An 11,894-nucleotide genomic window follows, 5' to 3' on the forward strand; every position below is an offset into this window, starting at 1 on the left:
AAGAAAATATCAGTAATAGCTATAATTTGTCTTATTATATTTTTACTTCAGCTTTTATTGTGTTTCAAGATAAGTTTAGAAAATGTGAATTTAAAATTTAATATGATTGAAGTTCAGACAAAAACAATTGAACTACAACCAAATAGTTAAAGTTTAGTAAAAAATATAAAATATTGAACTTTAGTTATAGTTATTTGTGAAGATTAATTCAGATTCATATATCTATAATTATCTCAAAGTGAATATACTCAAAAAATAAATTTTAAAAATAGATAGATGCTACCTTTCGAGATGACTCATAAGTTCGGGCTTGAGGATTTCATGTTGAGGGTCTCAAATTCAAAATTCCTTATTAACAAAAACAAAAGATTCGTCTTTTAGATGTCCATTCATACACTTCCCTCGAATTATTTAACTATATTTCTAGAGAATAAGTGGGATAACCAACACTTATTAGACATGGATTAGGGTTAATATCCTTTTTATCTATTTTTTCGAACCATATATGAGATAAAATCGTGATATAAAATTACTCGAGATGAAGTTGAAGTTGAATTAGTTTTATTTGGATATACAATTTGAGTTTGTTAAGTTATATTATTTGTTAAAAACACAAAAACCTCATAAGTTATGAAAACGATAACTATCCCAATTATTTATACAATTTTATTATATAAGCTAACAAAAGTATATTATACCATACAACACTATTTTTAAAATAATACAACATTCATCGATCGAACTTTAGTTCAATAAAAAGATAATTTTGAACATGAATCACAGTATACTACTCTTTAATATAGTTGAACATGGTCGATATCATTAGTAACTATCTCATTATGTTCATATCCGATGATTTTTTCATCATTTGGTATTATGACAAAAAACCATGCAGATATAAATGGTGGAGATTTCTATAAAACAAATACGAAATTAAAAAAACAACAACAAATAATTACATGAAATCACAACAAAATAAACCATGCATATGGGTTGTGATGCACTTGCGAAAGTGTTTCACCCTTAATCAGAGATTTCGAGTTCGAGTTGATGAAGAAAATTCTGTTGGAAGTGCCACTCTCGAATGAGTCATATAGTACACAATCCAAATTTAGTCAAAACTCTAAGGTGGACTTTGAATACCGAGTGGGAAAAAAAAATGATTAAAAATGAATAATATAAAAAATATATTTCGGGGGAAAAAATTAAAAATAAAGGTTAAAAATGAGTAGTAAAAAATAAAAAATTAAATGCATAAATCGCATTTGCAATAGCGTTTTATGCCTTATGTGTGTAGTTCCCCATAGGTGAAAATATTTGGAATCTGTTCCCCAATAAGGAATTTCAACGAAATTAATTCCCCTCAAAATTTCGAGTTGTATAATTCCCAAAGGTGAAATTCTATTCCCCAATAAGGAATTTTAACAAAATTAATTCCTCTCTTTTCTGTCTTGTCAAAAAAGAAAACTCCATTTTCTTCTTCTTCTGTATATTCCGTCGTTTCATTCTCCAGAAAGCTTTGAACTCAAAATTGGAAATCTACAGTGGAAACAGCGAAGAGGATCGAAACGTAGAAAATGAGCAGCATTGGAACTGGTTATGACCTATCGGTGACGACATTCTCGCCGGACGGAAGAGTTTTTCAGATCGAGTACGCCGGAAAAGCTGTTGATAATAGTGGTACTGTTGTTGGAATCAAGTGCAAGGATGGAATCGTATTGGTATTTTGCTTGTTTGTTAGTGTTGTTGATGTTAGGGTTTTTGTGTTTAGGGTTTAATTTTTAGTTAATATATTTTGGGGAATTTTGAAATTGTAGGGAGTTGAGAAGCTGATTGCGTCGAAAATGATGTTGCCGGGATCTAATCGTCGGATTCACTCTGTTCATCGTCATTCTGGCATGGTAATTGTTTGTGCTCAAACTACTGATGCTAGTGTAACTGATTTATTAGCTAATGTTCCATGTTATATTTGCATTAGTTGATTGAAAATGTTGATTTAAAATTTTCATATTGGAGGAGGAGATGAGCAACTTTTATGACTGACAGTGCAACTACCAGTACAACAGCTACTATACTATGTGTGAGCTCCTAAGGGTGACATTAGCTCAATTCTTCTCATTTTGCAGAAGACTTGGTGAATATAGTTTGATAATAAGTATCTGTGGGTTAGTTGAAGTGTGAGTAGGCTTGCTTGAACACTGTCTTAATTTGAAAGAAACAAAAGGAGTTAAACTGTGTGGCTTTATTACTTTTGGACTAGGTCTGCTGTATGAATCCTCTACATCCATTTAGCTCAATTTGGGTTCTTTTCATTCCAATAAGTAATTATTTAACTTTGAAGACAAATTGAGGTTCTCTTAAGTTAAATGTTCTTCAACTCTCCTACTATATTTGTTTGATGATGGTTCTGGTTTAACTTTGTAAGTGTTTGGCTAAGAAGATGAAAGGTTTTTGTGTCTATGTTCTTTAGCATTGGGCTAATACTGAGGAAAGGTTTAGTCCGTCACATTTTTTTCTTTTTGGATGGCGTTTGTTTGTGAAAATTAAGTTAAGATGGTTTGTAGTGATAACTGATAAGAGCTGAATGATGCTACTGTTTAGTAAGTTGTTAGGCGTATAAACTTTTAGAAACATCATACATTACCAATTGAAGTTGAAAAGGACCTATGGAACTGGTAACGTTCTGAACCAATGGTCTGTTGGATGATTCTTGAGTGATAATTCATTCTATTTGCTGATTCTTCTTTACGTACAGGCTGTTGCAGGGCTGGCTGCTGATGGGAGGCAAATTGTTGCCCGTGCAAAGTCTGAAGCAACCAGCTTTGAAAGGTTTGCTTCTTGCACCTTATCTGAAAACATGTGTGTGGGCACTTGCATTTTGATGTGTGAATTTTATTTCTACATCTGTCTCCTATAGTGTAGTATTCATGATTAAAGAACTTTTTACCCCGCTCAACATTTAAAAATGGTTGTTGCACATCATCCTATACCACCACCCCGATTTTTGACTCTTCCGTTGACTGGGTTTGTCTCATTTGTAGTGTATATGGTGAACCGATTCCAGTGAAAGAACTTGCAGAACGTGTTGCTAGTTATGTACATTTATGCACACTTTACTGGTGGCTCAGGTTTGTTGGAACATCTGTTGCTGTTTTGATACCCTCATCTTCTTTCTTTAACATGCTTTCTGTACCTGAACTGGAGTATTACTTGTTGTAGGCCTTTCGGATCTGGGGTAATCCTTGGAGGCTATGATAGAGATGGACCTCAACTCTATATGGTTGAGCCATCCGGTGTCTCCTATGTGAGTTGAATCATTATTTAACTGCTATATTGTGCACCATGCAGCGTGCTATTATATTTTTTTATAATCTCTGTTTCCTTGCTTTGCACTGACCCTTCATAATTGAACTCACTTTAGTGGTTGATGTGTTCTGTTATTTGTTGTAGAGGTACTTCGGTGCTGCTATTGGGAAGGGCAGACAGGCTGCTAAAACGTAAGTGTGTAAATCTCTTCTGGACATCCTAAATTTCAGATTTGAAACAATTGGCATGGCTTTATGATGAAATTGAATATTTGAATTTGCATTTACTTACAACTATCAAAAAGGATTGCACAAAAAATCCAAGTTAAAATTTTAGTCAGCCTTTCCATAGTGCCATGAATGTTATTCTTGGGGTTGTGCAGTCGGCTTTTCTAGATTTGGAGCTCTTTCCATTATATCCATGAGAAAGTGACTAAGTTCGTTATGATATACTCCCTTTTCTTCTAAGAGAATGACAATTTTTTGTTATACAAAAAGGTTAATCTGATTAATAACTGCTTTGGTTTTAGACACTGATAAATTTATGTTTAGAAGTAAAACTTACAGATCGAGAAACATTACAGGAAGTTACTACTAACAGGAATGATTGGGCTGGAAGCTAGGATTAAAAAATTGTCTTTAAAGAAGGTTCTTTGACTTCATTATGATGCATAGTAAATATTTTGATTTCGATGATACATTAATTGTGCTTTCGATGTTCATGCCGATTTACCCAGAGTGTTATGGTGACAAACACCTCCTCCGTCTAAAAGTGATGCTTAAATGATTCATATATCTTTTCTTTCCAAAGTTTGTCAGGGTGTTGTAATTAAAATTTGGGGACATCTTATTTGGACCCCATGAGGTTCTGACTACTAGGGGAATTTCCTTGATTTTCTACCATCATAAAAACACCATTAACAATGAGAATAACTTGGTCATCATAGGAAGTCACTTGACACCATTGGTGATCATCTTTACATCATTAAACTGGTCAAACATGCTTAGGATATATCATCGATTTTCTCTGTTTGGCTTATTAAGCAAGACATGAGAAAGAGTGTCAGGTTCATGGTAATTTATATTTCGTGCTCTGTAAAAGTATATCATGTGACTATTTGTGTGAATTGCTGATTCTTGGAACTTATAACAGCTTGGAAGCCTTCAATGTTCTTTTTTAATAAAAGCAATCCATGTTATTTGTTTTTTCCCTTTCAACAATATTAATATGGCTTTGAAAAGAATAAAACACTACTGTGATTTTGAAACATAATCTTGGCAGTGAAATTGATTTGTCACTTCAGATCTGATAGTAATATTACGTCCTGGTGATGTTAGAAGGAACATATAAATACTTTACTGCTATAGTTAGTACACTTGAAGGAGACTAAGCTATTTTTTACATGTAAGGTTAAAGAATAGTGATCAAACTGAGTGTTATTCAATCAAGTTTTGCCTTATTTGGTTATCTCTGGCACCACATTTTTATCATCCACACTGATGTGATTTTGAAACAAAATCTTGGCAGTGAAATTGAGAAGTTGAAGCTCTCTGAAATGACGTGTCGGCAAGGGGTTATTGAGGTAGCCAAAATGTAAGTAATTGTTCTCATTGAACTTCCAATTCAATTCATGGTAATATTTGTTGTTGACATTTGACACTGATGCAAAGACAAGAACTAGTTGTGTCATGTGTGTATTGTTGTTTTTTGACGTTGAGAAATGTCTGTAAATCAGTTAGAAAACATGTTCCGATTCTCCTCAACCTTCGGTTATTTCAATATTTTTTGGCAGCCAATCACAATCTTAGTGCCACAATGAGATTGTTTAGTTGCAAGTGAAAATTCAATTGTCTTTAACATTTGGGAGCACCAATTTAGGTCTTGAATGAGTGGTAACTCTATGCTTATCTGTAGATTCATAAATTTTATAGTTTTGTCCAGATAATTTATAGTAGTTGGTGCTGCATGGTTTTATTGTTCAGCTTTTTGACTATAAGTTTTATCTGTTAACCAGAATTTACGGAGTTCATGATGAGGCAAAGGACAAGGCATTTGAACTGGAAATGAGTTGGGTGTGTGATGAGTCTAACCGGCAGCACCAGAAGGTAATAGAAACTGGCATTCTATGTTAAATGCTATTATTCTCTCTGCATTTTCTTAGTTTTCCTTGGACCTGCCACACAACTACGGAGATATTAAAGCAAATATTATCTTTATTTTAGCTTAGTTATCCCCCCCCCCCCCCAAATAATTTTCCATCTTTATTTTGTCTGCGTGCATGTATTCATAATGACGAATTAGTGTTGTATGATGTTAAACTGAAATAAAAGATCCGGTTAGGAACTCATGCTGATATATCTGATGTTGCTATAGGTTCCCGCTGATCTGTTAGAGGAAGCCAAGGATGCAGCTAAAGCTGCACTTGAAGAGATGGACGCAGACTAGTGGCGCAAATACAACTCTGCTCTCTCTATTTACTACTTTTATCAACTGAATCAAATAGTCTGCTCTGGCTCTGTCCTGTTTGGAATTTGGCACCTGTATGACAATTGTTTTTAGTGATGAAAGAGATCTGATATTGTTTTCACTGTTGACTGTAATCTGTACGCGTAAATTTCGTAGATCAAGAGGATAGGTTGCTTTCTTATATGGGGAATTCTCGGTATTTAGCAATATTTATGGCTGCTGTTTTTTTACTCAATTGTGGGGCATCCTTATCTCTCATCATATTGCTATATATTTGCTTCGATTGAGTGAAGAATTTCACTGAAATGGCATGTTGATTGTACATGCCATGAAAGTAAACTCAATCCAAGTTTTAGACTGATGGAAAAGAAATGTGTGTGTTGATACATGTACAATACATCTTGTTGAATATTTAACAACATATTCTACCGGTAGAGTGTATGTAGACCTTACCTCTACTTGGTGGGTAGAGGTGTGGTGTTTTGAAAAAATCCTTGGCTCAAATGTAGCCAATTCAAGTACAAAGAAGAAGAAAACAATGCAGAAATCATAGCAACTAAACATACATATTATGTTTTTTATTTTAATATTGTCTTAATACTTTAAATTGTTCTAGTACGTTTTGCTCATACTTCAATTAATATGAATGATGAACAATAAGAAATTCACTATAAGCAAGAAATAGCGATGCCAATGAACAAAGAATAAAGATTCATTGGCAATTTCAATTGCACCATGGAGTCTCATTAAGGTGATGAATTATACGTTCCATTTACAGATATAGAATGCTATCTTGAACAGTGTTCAAGTCCATATCCATAGGCAAAACAATTACACAGTTCAGTGCCAAAAATTAATTCAATTGGTTACTGGTAGAATTATCTTCCAGTATGTTCAGATAATCTAAGAGGTTGTCCTAGGGAGGCCTTCAGCGCTGAACAAAAACAAATTTCTAACTTGATGTTTCAATTTCCTTTCCATGAATATGTCTCTCTAACCTTCTAAGCCAGATGTCATAGTCCATACCATAGGGCGTTCCACAAAGGCTGTCAACATAATCTGCAAATGCTTTCAAGACTGTAGAAATATCTCCAAGCTTTTGGTGGATTAGCCTTCTTGACCAAGAGGTTTCCCTCCATTGCAGTGCTCCTTCAACTGAATCAAGATCAGGCATATCACCACCAGATGAAAAGTAGAGCATGTAAACCAGACTCTCAGCATCGGAAGCTGAACATAGTTTCCCTTCTTGAAGGGCATACGTAGAGGAGAAATGGAGATTTATTGCAGGACGATCCCTCTCTTCTAAAAGAGCATGTCCCCAACCAACAAGAACAAAATAAGGTTGCCCGACACCAGGTGTAACAAAAATAACATTCTCAGGCCTGAGGTCACCATGCCGAATGCCAGCTGAGGCAGCTGCTGAAAGGGCAGACAGGCAGTCATGGCAACACCTGATAGCCTCATCTTTACCAAATTGGCCAACTCTCACCATATCAGCAACTGTTATGCCCACCGAGGTAGTCACTAGAATGGGGGTTCCACACCATGAGTAATCACAATTACCACCATTTTGTCTTCTACACTGGCCAGGGTGAACTATCCGGCCAGAAGCACTCAATTGAGGCAGATACTTGCTAGATAATCCATTTTGCTTCATAATTTTTAATATCTTAGTTTGCCTCTGAACTTGATACCATAGCTTCATATCTTCCCATGCTGGTTCCAACTGAGAAGAATGCGAACCTACATACAGAAATAAAGCCTTACCTGGATCTTCAACAGGAGATGCAATATAATATGTAATCTCTCCGTCAGTCAGGACTTCGTTGATCTGATAACCCTTCTGCCAGTTTGAGTCTTCTATCAGCAAGACAGAACCAACTTCAAGATTTATAGACTTTTCAGATACCAACCCAACGGATTCTTCATGCACTTCTACAATTTCATGTGAAGCACTATGCTGCTCGAGGCGAAATGAACCATTTCCATTCGACCTGCTATCCCACAATTGCCTTTCAATTCTTCTAGCTTGAAGACGAGAACTGTGGTCAGCAGCCAAATCTTCAACCGAGTTCGTTGACATTCCAGCATACTGAGTGATCGAGTGGAAAGTAGCAAAAAGTACCTGTAAAGCACCAATATCTCCCCAATTAGCATTCCCAAATTTGGTCCAGATTCTATCAACGGGGGAGATTGTAATTAAAGCATTATTTTTTATCCATTCAGCAGCACAACCATAAACATCATTCACATCCATTTCCAACTTGGTTATATCTCCTTCAACTTTCATGACTCCACCATATTGAGAGTCAACTAAAAGAACAAAAACAGAATTCAAACTGAGAGGAATATTGTATCTGCTGAAGCTTCTTGCAAGCAATACACGTACTGTAAAGAATAAAGCTTCACCTAAAACTGAGAGAGAAGGCTTACAGTCATTCTCTACTGTAGCACGGTTTCCTATATCAGGCCTTAGAATAGCAAGTTGCAAAACATCATCCCACTTCCCTTGTGGATGCTTTGGGTTCTTTAGCATTATAGCTGTAGCACAAAGACCTCCAACTCTCCCTTTAGCGATGGCTTTCTCAGCCTGGTAGAATCTCAAGTTTGAATTGTAGATACTAGAAACACAGAAAGGTAGAGGTTCATCCTGACCCCAAAATGACTCCCATAAACTCTTCACACTTGCATGTAGGAAATCTTCAAGGGCAAGATAAGCAGTTGCTTCCACAGCACCAGAAGCCGAGTCATAGATCGCTCTAGGCATTCGAATCAGCTGCTGAAATGGAACTCCTTCCAAAGCATAATCAAACTTTTGAAGATCTATCAATTCAAAAGGAACATCAAAGGGAGGTTCCTCTTGTAACTCTTCATACCATGTCTTAAGGTTTTCAATCAGGCTTTTGCTATCTACAAACCTACGGAGAAATTCTTTGCGATCTTGGACTCTCCCACCTGAAGAAATACTAGATTTTTTTGTCCCAGATTCCACGGATTCTCGATCTGGGGATCCACCTGTCAATTTAGTGCAAATAATCAGAAGCTGATGGTTAAGCCTATTTACAGAATTTTACTGATAAGAATTTACTAACAATACTTAAAAAGTCGATGCATTCAATATAATTTATACTATACACACTCCTTGCCTGTTTCAAGACAATAATAGGCTCAATTTCAATAAGAGACAAAGAAGGTTATTATGGTTATGAATGCAAGAGATGTTATTGAACAGACAAAAATATGAACAATTATCAATTATTCATTTATCCAAGAATAAGTCTAAAGCAAAAACATCAATATTGGACGAGGGCATTTGGGAAACACCGACTTTAGAACAACTTATTAAAGATGAAAAGCACAAAACAATGAGAAGGCTAAAAAATTCAATTACATCAACTAAAATTACTTATTTCAGCATCAAGTAAATAATATGAGTATCAAGCTGCTAAGCCATATTATGAGAGTGTGAGAAAGGGTGGTGTTATATGAGGGTGAGAAGGGGTGTGTCTATTTTTGAGGAACCAGTTCGGATTCATGTGGGGGTTATCAACTACAGAAGTCATTCACCTTGTGAGACTCGTGGAGTAGCATAGGAGAGGAAGAGGGATTTGCATATGGTGTTGATCGACCTAGACAAGGCTTATGACAAAGCCCCAAAGGAGGTTCTATGGAGATGATTGGAGACTATAGGTGTACTTGTTGCGTACACTAGGACGATTGAGGACGTAGGATGGAACCATGACTAGGGTCAGGAAAGTGGGAGGAGAAAATTTTAATTGGGTCTGTTATACAAATTCTCTGTAATCACTGCGCTCCTTTTTCCAGAAGAACAATTCAACAAAGTTTTCCTTTTTCCGAAGCAAAAAAAGTTTCAAGAACTACATACTCTGAGAGTAAGATGAAAACTCATCTTCAGACAATGGTCACGCCATAATTTCTCTTTCAAAAAGAGGATCTAACCATAATTTCTGTACCATACCACTGTAAAGCTACAAAAGACACCAATTATTACCCAACAAAAGCTAGTTATTGAGGTGGGAGGGCACAAGGCTATATAAGCCCCGTATCAACTCCCCATTAAACAGACAATGGAACTTAAGTCCCATGCATTGCAATAAGTTCTTAATAAACTACCATGCTATGCAGCCGTCGATCTTTTCTAGCCCCGAGTCAGCAACACAATATCAGCATCACTGTCCAAGGCACGCTGAGCATGAAGGGCGAGAACCACTCCCCCAAAAGCTAGCTATTAAGGTGGGAGATCCCAAGGCTATATTAACCCCACATCAACACCCCATTAACCGACGTGGTACTCAAGTCTCATATCTTGCTATGAGGTTCAAAAGCTAGTTATTAAGGTGTGAGAGCCCAAGGCTTATAAGCCCCACATCAGCACCCCATTAAAACCGACGTGGGACTCAAGTCTCATACCTTGCTATGACGTTCAAAAGCTAGTTATTGAGGTGGGTGAACCCAAAGCTTACAAGCCCCACATCAGCACCCCATTAAAACCGACGTGGGACTCAAACCGGCTTGCCATGAGGTTCAAAAGATCCCAATTCAAAAATTAGCTTTTGTTCCTTCCCTACATGGAGTCTACAACAACAACATACCCAATGAATCCTACAAGTGGAGTATGGATAGCTTAGAGGGTACGCAGACCTTACCGCTACCTTGCACGTATAGAGAGGCAGAAAAACTCAGCTCCCTCCACGCAGGTAGTCTATTCAATAAACCCCAGAAACCCAAAATCAGAGAACTCAAAAAAATTACAACCACCAACCGTTAACCATCACAAAAAATCAGAAATATCCCAATTCCAAGATGCAACTTTTATTCCTTCCTCACACACACAAAAAAAAACTACCTTCAGTCCAAACCCATATCCACAAACAAAAAATACAAGAGATTACCAACCATTAACCATCAAAAAATCACCAAAAAAAGAATTAAAAAAAAACAGAGATTGACATTTGTTACTTCAACAACATGAAGTCCATTTTCAGTCAAAAAAACTAAAGCCAAAGTCAAACAGTACACAAAAATTAAAGGGTTTCAACTAACCAGAGAGAGAAGAATTTAGTACCTTCCATTAGGGAGAAAAAGAATGAAACTTTAACCGAAATGCTTCAGATCATCAGCTTCAAAAAAAATCATCTATTTTGCAGTTTTCTCTCTGATAATGTTTTCTTTTTTTTTGTGAGATGCAATAAATAAGAGTATATTTGTTTATTTAAGAAGTTTTTCAATAAATTTTATATTTACTTTCTCCGCATCAAAATAAGTGTCATTTTGACCATTAAAAAAATAGTTTCAAAATTCATATCACCTTCAAAGTTTAAGATAAAAAAAGTTTATAAGTATATTTTTTTCATTTATACCCTTAGAAGTTGTTTGATATGCGGAATAAAATAAAATATCTCGATTCAATTTTGATATATTCATTTTATCTCATTTTATGTGTACCAAACAATTCCTTATTCTTCATCCTTTTAATGTTACTCAGTCTTCTAAAAATATTTACTAAATAGGGATAGTTTAGTAAATTACATATATATATATATATGTATATATATTGTATGTATTTGTTATTAATGAATCAAAATGAATAATTGAATATTTGTTGACCAGATACATGATAAACGCAGAAAAAAATTATAGTTTATGAGTTAATATGTCTGTTTAGTCAAAAATTGAATCAGATAGTGACAATTTATATAAAAATTCAAGGTCCCCATACAATCGTCATTTCAACGTCATCTAAATCTGAAACATTAAAAATTTTATTTCATTATGTCGATAACCACAGACATATTATTTGCTATCGATCAACTAGATTATTAATTAAAAAAATTGTTTTCTCGTTCTCTTTATTAGTTTTACTTGAATATTTAATTTGTTATTTATTTCATTATCTACTACTAATATTTGATTTAATTCCTATGACTCCTTTCCTGAAGGTATGTCCTAATTTTTGGCTCCAGAAGAATCGGTAGGGGTCGAAATTGAAGGATATAAATGCAATTCAAAATTAAATTAAAATATATATTTATGTATTATGCCTTTTTTATTTCGACTCCTCCTTCTTTATTCATTTATATTATTGCAAAAGCCTTGTTTAT

At 35.2% G+C, this 11,894-nt stretch overlaps 2 protein-coding genes across 5 annotated transcripts; one reads left to right on the forward strand and one right to left on the reverse strand.

The window, feature by feature from the left end:
* Window positions 1-1,468: 1,468 nt before the first annotated feature.
* On the forward strand, window positions 1,469-6,007 carry LOC107002730 (proteasome subunit alpha type-3-like). The gene is made up of 9 exons (XM_015200885.2): window positions 1,469-1,721; window positions 1,818-1,901; window positions 2,756-2,829; window positions 3,042-3,128; window positions 3,220-3,304; window positions 3,451-3,497; window positions 4,834-4,899; window positions 5,321-5,411; window positions 5,680-6,007. Exons 1-9 carry the CDS (start codon window positions 1,578-1,580, stop codon window positions 5,749-5,751), a joined length of 750 nt encoding a protein of 249 aa, XP_015056371.1. The 5' UTR covers window positions 1,469-1,577; the 3' UTR covers window positions 5,752-6,007.
* A 447-nt stretch (window positions 6,008-6,454) lies between these two features.
* Window positions 6,455-10,977, reverse strand: LOC107031982. 4 transcript variants are annotated; one of them, XM_015233516.2, is made up of 3 exons: window positions 10,859-10,977; window positions 8,206-8,787; window positions 6,455-8,085 (listed from the first exon to the last, which is right to left on the reverse strand). In XM_015233516.2, exons 1-3 carry the CDS (start codon window positions 10,863-10,865, stop codon window positions 6,725-6,727), a joined length of 1,950 nt encoding a protein of 649 aa, XP_015089002.1. In that variant the 5' UTR covers window positions 10,866-10,977; the 3' UTR covers window positions 6,455-6,724. The 4 variants fall into 4 exon arrangements, with proteins under 4 accessions (XP_015089002.1, XP_015089001.1, XP_027768147.1 ...); XM_015233515.2 differs by having other exon boundaries at window positions 6,455-8,787; XM_027912346.1 differs by having other exon boundaries at window positions 6,455-8,787; window positions 10,837-10,977.
* Window positions 10,978-11,894: the final 917 nt, after the last annotated feature.

The sequence above is a fragment of the Solanum pennellii genome, chromosome 10 (genome assembly GCF_001406875.1).
Source record: "Solanum pennellii chromosome 10, SPENNV200".
NCBI classification, from domain to species: domain Eukaryota; kingdom Viridiplantae; phylum Streptophyta; class Magnoliopsida; order Solanales; family Solanaceae; genus Solanum; species Solanum pennellii.

Bases quoted from the DNA above. Each gene is read 5' to 3' on its own strand.
- LOC107002730 (XM_015200885.2), top strand. From the start codon at position 1,578: ATGAGCAGCATTGGAACTGGTTATGACCTATCGGTGACGACATTCTCG. The intron at 1,902-2,755 runs GTAATTGTTTGT...CTTTACGTACAG, and splicing joins TTCATCGTCATTCTGGCATG to GCTGTTGCAGGGCTGGCTGC. The intron at 5,412-5,679 runs GTAATAGAAACT...ATGTTGCTATAG, and splicing joins CTAACCGGCAGCACCAGAAG to GTTCCCGCTGATCTGTTAGA.